This window comes from Pseudochaenichthys georgianus, chromosome 6 (assembly GCF_902827115.2).
Source record: "Pseudochaenichthys georgianus chromosome 6, fPseGeo1.2, whole genome shotgun sequence".
Classification (NCBI taxonomy): domain Eukaryota; kingdom Metazoa; phylum Chordata; class Actinopteri; order Perciformes; family Channichthyidae; genus Pseudochaenichthys; species Pseudochaenichthys georgianus.
This window is the reverse complement of record NC_047508.1, coordinates 32,756,356-32,768,397: the sequence shown is the minus strand read 5'-3', so window position 1 is coordinate 32,768,397 and position 12,042 is coordinate 32,756,356. Positions and strand designations below refer to the sequence as shown.

Sequence of the window (12,042 nt, the reverse complement as noted above, 5' to 3'; positions counted from 1 at the left end):
TGATCACAGAAAATCTATGTTGAATTATGGAAAGATAATCCGCTTTCTGATTCAAGTATTGCCATGTATTTGCTAATAGTAGGATGATAAAAAGTAATTGCGATAATTTCTCATCTGAAACAAAGTGCCACATTTAAATATATTTATATATTATTAGAGAGCCTGTAATGGGTAAATCAATATTCATGATCATGAATTAATGATATGTTTCCTTGTCTTTCCAGGAGGACTTCCACAAGTTTAAGTCCTAAATAAAGGCGGAAGACGGGCTGTTAAAACAAAAGGGATCAGTATTAACAATCAACATGGAAACAAATGTGAAAATGTGTCATGCCCCCTCACCTCTTTGACCAGGTGCCAGGTGAGGCCGTGATTGGTGGAGAACTCCAGGCGGACCTGAGTGTCAATGTGAGGGGAGGGCTCGCGGCCGCAGCCCATAACCAGTGAGAACTGAAGACTGTAGGATGCTCCAATCTGCATCGACTGAGTTTCCACGTAACGAATACTGGAGCCAGGGCTGGGCTCCCCAGAAAAGCTAGAGAATAACATGAAGAAAGAGAAATAAAGTCATACAATAAAAGAAAAAACCTTTAAATGCTATTTCCAAATAATAATATAGTATATACATTTGCCTCAGAGCATTAAGTCTCCTACCTGAGAGTCCAGTCATGCTGACAGTAGGGCTGGACGTGGCCCAGGTAGAATCCGAGACTCTGTGTGACGTCCAGCACGTTGCTGAAGTCAAGACTGATGGTGTTGAACAGCACAGACGTCATGCTGATTTCATCCAGAGCCCACACATCGTGACTGCGGCCTGAATGGTACGGCTGCCACCAGCGGAACTGAACGCCAAACTTACGAGCACCGGCCGGGAGTTCAACTGACACGATCCTGGTCGGGGGGAAAGTGACGATTACACTGATTTAACACTGGATGGAAAGTTTGCTTGACGTAAGTAATGCATGCGCCATAAACACAACCCACAGATGTGAGAATAGTGGGGGTGCTATCCACAAACGTTTAAGCTGAAATTAATCACACAAGTTTACTGAACTGTGACTCAGACACTGACTTGGATCTAAATATTGGATTATAGCGTCCTGTTGGAAAATCTTAAATAGATTTTGACACAATGCAGATGGTCAATATAACTAGCATTAGTGAATACGTAATCAGTCTTTCGTTTGTTATTGCCAACTTTGTTGCCTCAAATAACTGTTTTCATATTTGCCAAGACACATTTCTGTATCCTGGAGCTTATTTTTAAACACATACATGTGATAGAGGAAGACCCTGCTCTTGCATCTGCAGGTCAGATAGTTGTGTAAAACTTGACCCTGACTCACTGGCCCCCTTTGACCTTTCTTGTGGTGATGAAGAGCTCTGAGACCCGGCCTGCGCAGCTGGAACTCATCCCACTTTGTCTTCATTACACATAGATGGCTCTAACTGGCTTAATGGGTCCCAGTGGCTTACACCTCCAGCACACCATTAGCAGCACAAATGTGTGTTAATGGAGTCCTAGTGTCTCTGTAGAATCACAAGGATACGAGTGTGTTCACACAAACGCACACACACACTCTAGGCACGGGTGTTACCTTGGTTCATGGAAGCCTTGGTAAGGGTAGTGCTGCAGCAGCGTCCAGGTGATGCCGTTGTCTGAGGAGAAGTGCAGCAGGACTCCCTCTCCTGGCTGGTCTGGGGCCGGACATGAGCTCAGGGTGCTTCGGCTGCCCAGGCGAAGTGTAAACTGTAGGTACCTGCGGAGAGTAAAAGAAAGAAAATGAAAGCAATAGGATTCAGTGGGAGGGAGAAGAGGCGTGCAGTAGCAGTTTGGATAAAAAAACATGTGTAACGTAAAAAAAGCAAATGAGAAACAGAAAGAGAAAAGGGCAGGTTGATTAATGACAAGAAGAAAAAGTAAGGTGGCCAGGATTGTTCAGGAAGGAGAGGTGAGGGAGAAAGGGTAGACAAACAGACAGTCGAGCAGAGAGGAGGTGGGAGGGAGGTGGCAGGTTGATGGATGAGATGATTAAATGAATGAGGACAAAATTAGATGAGAAGAGGTGGAGGAAATGAAAGAGTAAAACGGAGAGAATAAGAGTCACAGATCACATCCATGTTTACTCTACATGTAGCACCAATTGATGTCCTTTAATGTGTTCCTCTATGTTTTGACACATTATCATCTACTAATGTAATATGTATTATAATACCCGATCTCTGGCTGCTGCTCACCCCCCAGCTCTCTCTGTCCTTGGCTGAGCTGTGCTTTCAGTAGCGATGCAGTTTCCTCTTTCAGGCAGCTGTTCACTCAATCAGCCAGGAAACTGGCATTAAACATGGCCATCAGGTGGCACACTGAACGCTGCAACAGGCATAATCAATCTAACACAGATGCCATATCTAACTTCACCGTTCCCTATCTATCTGTCTCCCTCACATTTGTATCCATCCCTTTCATTCCTCCTCTCATCTGCAGTCCCCCCCATGATCACAATCCATCTCCCCGCACAGGAACAGGAGTGTGAGGGAAAGAGGGATTGCTGGAGGAGGAGAGTGGATAGCTGACTGGCTGGAACATTTGGAGTGTCAATCAGAAGTAAAGACACCTGATGAAGACAAGCCACGGTTTCACAAAGTAATCTACTGGTGGGAACATTCAGTAGAATCAAAATCTGCTTGTGTGCATGTATCTTTATGTGAATGAAACAAGTTTCTTCAAGTTTTTACATTCACGATCCTGTTCTCTCTCAGCACTTTTATTACCTGGCCTGGGAACTGTCTAGTGGAGCCGTAACCAAGTGTCTCCTGCTGTCTCTGTTGAAGACAAGGGCCTTTCCACTGGCCAGCACCCCACAGCTAAAGCTGACCTCAGCCCCGCGAAGTGAGGAGAAGCTGTGGTAGGAGGAGAGGCGAGGGCTGGAGAAACCCTCCGACAGGAAGGCAGGGAAGGTCTGGGAGGCGAGCTCACAGGCTGGACCACTGAAGCCTGGGTCACATCTGGGAGGTAAGGAGAGGAGAAAAAGGTAGGACGGGGAAACACGAGAGTTTAAAAAGAGTGAAGGTTATTAACAAGAAAAAGAAGACAGAGATAATGAAAATCCATTATAATACAATTTGATTGATTTTGAATGGTGATTGGCGCTGCAAGGCATTCGGTAGATAATGTGCCGACTCATTTCAAAGGAGAGACATCAGATTTATTTGATTTAATAAAGATAGGTACTTACTTGCAGCCTGTGCGAGAACAATGTCCTCTCCCAGAGCAGAACCGAAGGCAGGCTGGACCAAGATACACTGGAACAAGAACAGGCATGGTTATTACATTTTCAAAAAGGGTATTTTTTCATGCATACTTAGCTGAGCTTTAATACAACTTTTGTGAAACCGAACACATCCTGTATTTAGTAGTTTGAGACCTACAAGGGGTGATATCTGGGGCTTATTTGTCGGTACTATGATGTAACCTGTTTGTACAGTACTAACCATTATCTATGGCCCACATGTTGCCTGATCCAGAACCAGACTGTTTCCAGCGGAACCGCGTCGTGTCCGTCAGGGCAGCGTTGGGCAGAGGGATGGAGATTCTGGTCCACCTGGAAAGACAAAATATGATATACCCACAGTGACTGCCCGATAATGATTCCTACAAGCACAGACATAAACATACAGATGTGCTGAGTCATTCCTACCCGCTGTAGTTTTCAGAGGAGTAGACGGTGCTGTGAGGTAGATGGGGTCCAGCACAGAGCTCAGGCAGACACTCGGTGTGGAGCAGAGACCAGGAGCGACCCTGGTTGGTGGAGAACTCCATACTCACGCTAATGAAAAATAACAGAACATCTTATCTCAACATTTTAATTTCTTCAATGACTGAAGTGCGCTGAATGTAGATGAGATAAAAAGAAAATAAATGATGTCTTCCGAGACTTCACTGTAAAGTCTCTCCTCTTTTATTAATACGCACTCCACATTTTAAGCTTCAAATGAGTGCAAGAGTTTGAACCTTGAGGATTTAAATACCCAGAAGAAATCTTAACAAACTCTTTGAACTCAGATTTATTATTCTAAGGGACCAATTGAGTTCAGATTTCTCTAGATTAAAAGCGTTAAGACATTGTACCTTTAAGTTGCACCATTTGCCATTTTGGACACCAAAATAACCCAGTGAACCTAGGCTGGTACACTTGGCGTGTTGGTCTCCTTTGTTGCTGCCCAATTTTGTGAGTTTTACTTGTCAATTATTTCCACACAAAAGCACTGGCTAACCCAGTTCAGAAATGTGTCACACCTGTTGGCAGGCTGGTAGGAGCCACAACCGAGGTTGATGGAGAACTGGGCAACATGTGTGAGGGTGCCAGGCAGCACAGGAAGCAGCTGCATGAAGTCCACGGCCCACACATGACGGTTGGCACCACCATGTGACCGCTGCTCCAGGCAGAACTGGGTGACCGGTGTTTGCAGCTCAGTGGGTAGCGCCACCGAAACCACCGCAGGAGTCTAACATGCAGGACATGGACGACAGAATATAAAGATCAGACAATAGGAAAGATACTAATTAGAAAATTGTGAAAAAAGCTAATTTATTACAATAAAATAACGTAAAATGATGATACCTTTACATTACTCAATTACTAACTAACTAAAGATATTTAGTTAATGCATTTACGAAGAATCATTAAAAATAATCAGCATTTTTTCTTCAAAGTTACATATACGATGAATCAACTATCAAATGATCGCTGATTACCATTCTGTGAATCCTCTACAGTTATTCAGATCTAGTTGTACGTATATCAATCGAACATGGTGATGTGCTTGTTCAGCAGTTGAGCATGTTTCTGTTTATAACCAAATGACAGAACGACTGATCAAAACTATTTTACAAGCTATCAAAATCTATTCCAGAGTTTCCTAAAAACACCACAAGAAAAACTTAAAAATCTACCGCTACCATATCAATGTTTTGTGTGTAACATGTTGTGCACGTCTCACCCTGTATGAAGAGTAAGTGAGGGTGTCGAGCACCATGCGCTCCCTCCGGCCTTCAGACCTTCCAAACAGAATCACGTCGTTCTCATGAGACTCTCCTGGATCACAGTCGCCACCACCTAAACACACACACACACACACACGCAAAAATATTGACGAAAGCACAACGCAGAGCAGGGTCAAGCTCACAATAATGTATTATGTAAAGCTGTTGTTTAACCCAAATAAATGTAACATGCATTGAGGATTTTCATACCCATGGTAAAGTAGAAGCGAAGGTTTCCATAAGACGTGGTGTCGAGGTAGGGGGTGCACACTCTCCTCCGTCCCTCCTTCTCAAACACGAGTGCTGACCCAGACTCGATCTCTCCACACTCGGTACCATAAATAGCTCCTTCTATGTCCCAGCTGAGAAAGAAACACAGGCAGGAGGGCTGGTTAGTAAGTAACACAAAATGTTTACGGCAAAATGCTATAAATGTATGTACCGGTACTTAAAACAAGTGATACCAAATTTATGAGGCAAAACAGCATTAATCATTTAAATAAAAGCAACTCTAGCAATCATTCCACAAAGTGTATTGCTCATAAACACTTTTACTTCCTCATATTTTTCATAGTCAGAAAGTTAGTGAGCTGAATAAAAGAAAAAGTTTAAAAGAAACAATTATGTATTCATTTATTTTTTGTTAAAGATGGTTAGAAATACTTGAAAAAAACAATACAATGTTAATATATATAATTCATTATTCAATACGTTCCTCTACCTTCCCTCTCACAACAAGCCCTACATCTAGTGTAGGCAATTTGATTTATTTTGTATACATCTTTAAATGTCTTTAAAGCTGGATAGCATCCAAAACTCAATGCTCTGAAAATAAATATGTGGCTGTCGCAGCAGGACTGTAATATGCTTTAACGGTAGCCAAATATCAACCCCCCAAAGATGACCTCATTGACATTACAGCACACAGACACAGCAAACATAGGATGCAAACACTTTATAGATTGCATCTTTTGCACAGAATCTCCCTAGAGTAATATAAATCAGTAACAGTAGATATACTTTAGACCTCACCTTTAAACAAACACACAATGCCAGGAATTCAGCATAAATCACCTGGAAGATGACTTACAAATACACACACCAACACACACTCACACGTGTGGACACATATTCCTGCGCAGTGGAGAGAGGATCCTCATTAGTGCTGACAGAAGTTGACTCAGTGTGTCAGCCCTCAACTGTGTTCCTCTCCCTTCCCTCTCACTTTCCTTCCCCCTGTTCCTCTTTCTGCCATGCAGCATATAAGCTGGTGTGTCTCTGTCCCAGCCAGTATTGGGTTTAATGACACTTAGTGGAAAGTAGCATGGACACAAGAAAGAACTCTGCCGGCCTACCTAACACATGTGTCGGTCGATGACACCTGATGGGTGAGAGCTAGCATCCAGTGTAGCGTGTTAGCATGCTGCTGGCGGTGTGATGTGTGGGGCGACCATAGAGAGACCCTCCTGTTTAGGTCCTTCTCATGAATGGAAAAACATACTGACAGACCCGCTGCATGAGGCCTGTTAATTACTCTCTGGCAGGAACACTATCCATCGTCTCTCCTCTTTTATCCCTCTGCCTCTTGCGATGCTTCTGACAGTGTTTCCATGCTGTCTGCTGTCCAGGGTGTGTGTGTGTGTCTCAGTCTAAACAGATGGACTGCTGTCTCTGTCGCAGTCAGAGGCATGGCTTTCACCTGTGTCAGCCCCCATGCTTGACTTAAACTTGTGCAACACACTGCATGTCGCATGGGTTGACATATGAGAGGTGGCAGGTGTGTCAAAGCACGTGCATGTACACACACACACACACACACACACACACACACACACACACACACACACACACACACACACACACACACACACACACACACAAACACACACACATTTTGTTCTTTAAACACCATAAAAGACCATTGCCTCAGGTTTGGCTACCAAATACGGTTTTAGTTTATTAGCATTATGGCTGCGGAACAAACTCCCCCTCAGCATCAGGTCAGCTGAGCCAGAGACACATTTAAAAAAACCTTCAACATAAATCTGTATAGAGCGTTTTATTGTAGAACTTCAGTGTTATTTTGTTATTTGTAAATGTATTATTAAACTTACTTTGAGGGCGGACTTTCAAAGTCTTCCTCCCAGTAGCTCCTTCCCTCCTCACGATGCAGGTCAATGTCTTTGGTGGAGGCAAAGCTGTGGCCCACTCCCTCACCACCATGGAAGTACAGGGCATTGCCCTCGGACTGACAGGCGCGCTGGCCAATAAGAACACAGGTGTTAACAAATGCAACAGGTGCAATGCCTTTGAAAAAAATCGCTTGTAGATCGAAACACCCCTGTGAAATGTTTAAGGCTGTCCATGACTAAATAAATATAATACTCGTATCACTATGTCAACAATAAATAGTGTAATTAGTCAAAGTAGTACCAGTAGTAGGTTCCACACATTGGCAAAAAGACCATATTAAATATTGTGTATGCAATAGATTTGCTCATTATTTCTTAAAATTCAACATAAAAAACATGAATAAGTTAAAGAAATGAATATGAAAATGAAGACCAAGAAAGCCTACTATTTCTCCCCCTTGCTCTAAGATTAAAAGCACCTCATGATTATGTTATTTACTCTGCTTTAACTTAGCAGAGCACAAGTTGAACATGTGTCTTTCAATCAGCAGCAGAAGTTGTTTTTGTTCATTGCACATTTTGTGAGTGAAATCCATGTGTATCGGCGTGATGAATGTCCACCACTTTATCAATGTACCTTAACTGTAGCTCCAGGGAAGAAGAGCCAGTTGCCTGTGTCAGGAGGGTCCAAGGTGTCCTCCATGAGGGGGGCTCTGTGGGCAGCGTTGACCAGCAGCACGTTGTCAAGCCCCCAGCAGGACTCATAGCCTTCGGGGCCTTGGGGAGCGTCCTGAGACCAGCGCAGACGAACACCATCAGACTTGGAGTGATGGGGAAGGGGCAGCAGGTGGACGACTGTGCTGCTGTTGGTAGGGGCTCTACAGGAAATGAAATAACATTAGGGTCTTGTGTGTGTTGTCTGTGTTTATATAATTAAGTGTTACATGTTTATGCATTTAATCCTCATCATTTATCATTAAAATAAGGCTGAAATAGCCACATATGGAGAGGCACTGCATGTCCTTATGGTGGAGTGAAAATGAAAGAGAGAAGCAGGATTCAAAAAGTTAAATAATCAGAATTTGATTTATGTGTTGTTTCCGTGTCCACACAAACTATAGCATGAACTTACTGCAGCTACATTTGGTAGTTAGAAGACTGTACCATTACATGCTGTCTCTGTTTGAGAGCTAACCAGACAGAGGGAGGGATATAGGGTTAAAAACAGGGGATCAAAGAGAAACGAACAGGATGACAAATTGAGAGGGGGAGGTGTGACTGAGAAGAAAAAAAAAAGAGGACGGGTGTTCATGACAGATGGAAGGACTGTGGGATGGATGATGAGGAAGGAAGGAGAGGACAGAGATAGAGACCTGATCTTCTCCAGTGTGATCCAGTCATCGGAGGTGTTGCCGTTACCACTTAGGCTGTATGACACAGTGATGCTGGGGTCTGAGTAACTGAACCGGCAGGATCCTGAGCCTGGGGAATACGAACACACACAGAGGACGGACATATATGATGGTTAACACTCCTGTTGGGGGAACAACTACACTAGTTTCCTTTTTTCGACATTTGAATTTTATCAGCGGGGCAATGATCCTTAGTATGCCCTGAGGGGCAGCCGGGCCTGATGGCTTCTTCAGACTGATGATCCCACATTCCCCCCTTAGCCGAGTGGAACATGATGTGTAAATGGTGTCCTGGTGGAGCTAAGTGATCAGCAGCCTAACAGGGCCGAGAGAAGTTCGGAGTCGGTATGCAGGGGTTTTGCAGAGATGATCGGATTTGTTAACCATCAATAAACCAAGTAGTGAGCGAAAATCACTGTTCTGTAAAAACAAACATTTAATAAAACAACTCTCCCAACAATTTTTGTTTTACTGAATACTTCAGTATGTTATTTATGTCACTTAGTTATCTCAAACTGCTGCTGGTTTTGTACTTATTTTGTATTATTATTTTCATTGATTGTCTGTTTTACCTGCTATGTCACTTTAGCTGTAACTCTTTACATTTCCCCGCTGTTGGACTAATAAAATAATTCTGATCTGATTCTATTCTGATCTGATGAAGGACCAAAGATTCTATAAGCCACCTACAGCCTGATACTGTTAGTACATTTGTGTAAGCTTATTTTTTTGTATATTTCCGCTTGACAACATTTTTGTGGGGTCATCTATTTTTGCGCCTTTAAAATGCAGGTTTCTGTGGGAGCTTTGGGAGTTAGCTGGGTCAAAGGTTGCTAATGCATGAAGCCGGCTAACCCCCATCGCCCAACCTTTCCCTCTTCCCTCCCCCTCTCCATACCCCCCATCGTGTGCAGCATCAATGTCCTGCCGTGCTGCTCCATCCCGACAGACTACAGCCGTGCCTTTACACTGCTCTACTGAACTGCCCCATACATAAGAATGACTGCATCACAAAGTCATATTAATGTCCTGCAAACCGGAGCACAGCCAGACAGAACATGTCAAATAAAGAGACATACAGAAAGGGTATGTTTCAGGACAGTATTGTTCGAAATGCACACTTATTTCCTCTCAGTCTTGTTCCCATGAGAATTGGTGGATGCATGTAATGGACATGAAAAATACAACATGTCTAAAAACTCTGCGATGGCCTTCTGGTGTCTTTCCAGAATACTATAAATCATTCATCATTGTGAGAGAAGAGCAAGAAACACAGAAATATATTGTGTACCAGTTGGCTTCCTGACATGTCACAGGGCAAAACCTGCCTATTTCTCGAGGTCGACAAAGTTATCTATTGTCCTGGCTGTGAAACACTTTCTCACTCAAGGCTAAAGTATTTGAACAGAGTTAAAAAGGTCTCCCACATAAGCCTGTCATACAACATCTGTCTGCATCTGTATTGCCTTGCTTCAGGAGATTTGATACTTACCAAGGGCAAACTGCAGGACTGAGGCTGTGCTGGTGTTGAGAGGTACCGTAGTCTGGGGAAGAATTACAAGGAAGTTTAGTATATCCACCATTAAAAAAAAAAAATCAAAATTATAAATAAATATGAGCTGCTGCAACACCAAGCTTTAAAGCTTTGTTTCCCTGATGTTCTATTTGTATACTTGGTTAAGTCTACCGAATGTAACAATGAGGTCATGTGTTTTAAAAAATATATATATTTCCACATGAACAAGAGTGAAGAAAGGGTGACAACTTAACCATTTGAGGTGAGTACGACATAAAATCAAAAATGGGCCATAAGGAATCTTTATAAAGTGTGTTCATGAGTACTACAGTATGTGTGCGTCTGAGAGAGACAGCAATTGAAGTAAACGATAGGCGTGTGTACGAGAATTGATGTCCTCGTTGTTGATAATTGTTGTTTTAAGACTACTATCTGGTGTGCGCTTGACAGTAGAGCTGCCAGGCATCAAGCCTTTGGAGCAGTGACAGACAAAGCAACTGTTTATCAGAGAAGTAAATACAATAATGAGGCACTAAGTATTCTGTGCCGCTCACTGGCTTTAATCTCTTACAACAGAATAATGCTTCTAAATCAATTTTGTCGTGATAGAAAAAGGGCATGAAAAGGTAGCAATTCTGAGCTGATGTGTTGGCATTATGTGTGCATGTGCTAAACTGTCAGGCAGTATGGTATAATACTACGTTCTTTGTGCCTCTTCTGGTTTATTAAAAGGCTATTATTAAAGTGCAGAAATAGTTTGAGTTAAAGTTGTGAGATGACCAAAATAAAGCAGCAATAGATACAAATGTATAACCTGCCGACGATATTATGAAGATAAACAAATCCTGAGATACATGAAGTTACTTGTGTATACATGCAAAAAGCAATATAAGTTCTTCACTAATTTAATCTGGATATGCTTTTATATGTTGCCTTTAGTCGTCTTTGGTTTAAGGTAGAACTACTCGGATACATTTGGGCACATTTAGTCACATAACATACATGTACGCAACTGCAAGTGTGATATTGTTTTATCTAAGCTTGCTTTTGCTCACCAATGCACATACACATTTTGGATATTTTAGCACTTGAGATCAAAGGAAAAGATAATAGTAAATTAAAGAATGTGTTTATTGTTTGTTGATTCATTTGAATAGCTGAGGGAAATGTGTTGATGCTCATCTTTGTTAGAAAGGCGCAACATTTGTAGAAGTCTCAGAAGAGTTAATCGAGGTTCTACTGTGGTCGCAGCGAGTGTGCTGTGGTTCACTCTAGCTGTGGTTGTGGCTACTGCGTGGTTTGTCGATGTAAGGTCAATGGGCCGTAACATGTAGAGTGGTGACAGTGTGGTCAAACATGGCAGTTACCAGCTCTCGTTCTCCTAAGGGCTCACAGAAAGTGACAGCTCTGCCGTGCATCAGTACACCACACTGCTCTCCGACCTCACAGTTACTGCAATCAGACCTGTGAGGAGAGGAGAGGAGAGGAGAGGAGAAGAGAGGAGAGGAGAAGAGAGGAGAAGAGAGGAGAGGAGAAGAGAGGAGAGGAGAGGAAGAGGAGAAGAGAGGAAGAAGAGAGGAGAGGAGAGGAGAAGAGAGGAGAGGAGAGGAGAGGAGAAGAGAGGAGAAGAGAGGAGAGGAGAAGAGAGGAGGAGGAGAGGAGAGGAGAGGAGAAGAGAAGAGAGGAGAGGAGAAGAGAGGAGAGGAGAAGAGAGGAGAAGAGAGGAGAGGAGAAGAGAGGAGATGAGAAGAGAGGAGAAGAGAGGAGAGGAGAAGAGAGGAGAAGAGAGGAGAGGAGAGGAGAAGAGAGGAGAGGAGAAGAGAGGAGAAGAGAGGAGAAGAGAGGAGAGGAGAGGAGAGGAGAGGAGAAGAGAAGAGAAGAGAGGAGAAGAGAGGAGAGGAGAGGAGAAGAGAGGAGAGGAGAAGAGAGGAGAAGAGAGGA

At 43.1% G+C, this 12,042-nt stretch overlaps 1 protein-coding gene across 2 annotated transcripts in view; it reads right to left on the bottom strand.

The window, feature by feature from the left end:
- The window catches only part of LOC117448084 (reelin-like), a 96,757-nt gene that overhangs the window by 24,338 nt on the left and 60,377 nt on the right, over window positions 1–12,042 (bottom strand). For both annotated transcript variants that reach the window (XM_034085189.1, XM_034085190.1), the window contains exons 7-21: window positions 11,469–11,565; window positions 10,078–10,129; window positions 8,547–8,655; window positions 7,811–8,051; window positions 7,156–7,301; window positions 5,252–5,403; window positions 4,999–5,114; window positions 4,295–4,503; window positions 3,696–3,824; window positions 3,490–3,599; window positions 3,234–3,300; window positions 2,770–3,003; window positions 1,599–1,760; window positions 655–891; window positions 343–535 (exon numbers count right to left, since the gene is read on the bottom strand). In XM_034085189.1, the coding sequence (XP_033941080.1) occupies window positions 343–535; window positions 655–891; window positions 1,599–1,760; window positions 2,770–3,003; window positions 3,234–3,300; window positions 3,490–3,599; window positions 3,696–3,824; window positions 4,295–4,503; window positions 4,999–5,114; window positions 5,252–5,403; window positions 7,156–7,301; window positions 7,811–8,051; window positions 8,547–8,655; window positions 10,078–10,129; window positions 11,469–11,565 (2,254 nt within the window). The remainder of the gene's footprint in view (window positions 1–342; window positions 536–654; window positions 892–1,598; window positions 1,761–2,769; window positions 3,004–3,233; window positions 3,301–3,489; window positions 3,600–3,695; window positions 3,825–4,294; window positions 4,504–4,998; window positions 5,115–5,251; window positions 5,404–7,155; window positions 7,302–7,810; window positions 8,052–8,546; window positions 8,656–10,077; window positions 10,130–11,468; window positions 11,566–12,042) is intronic.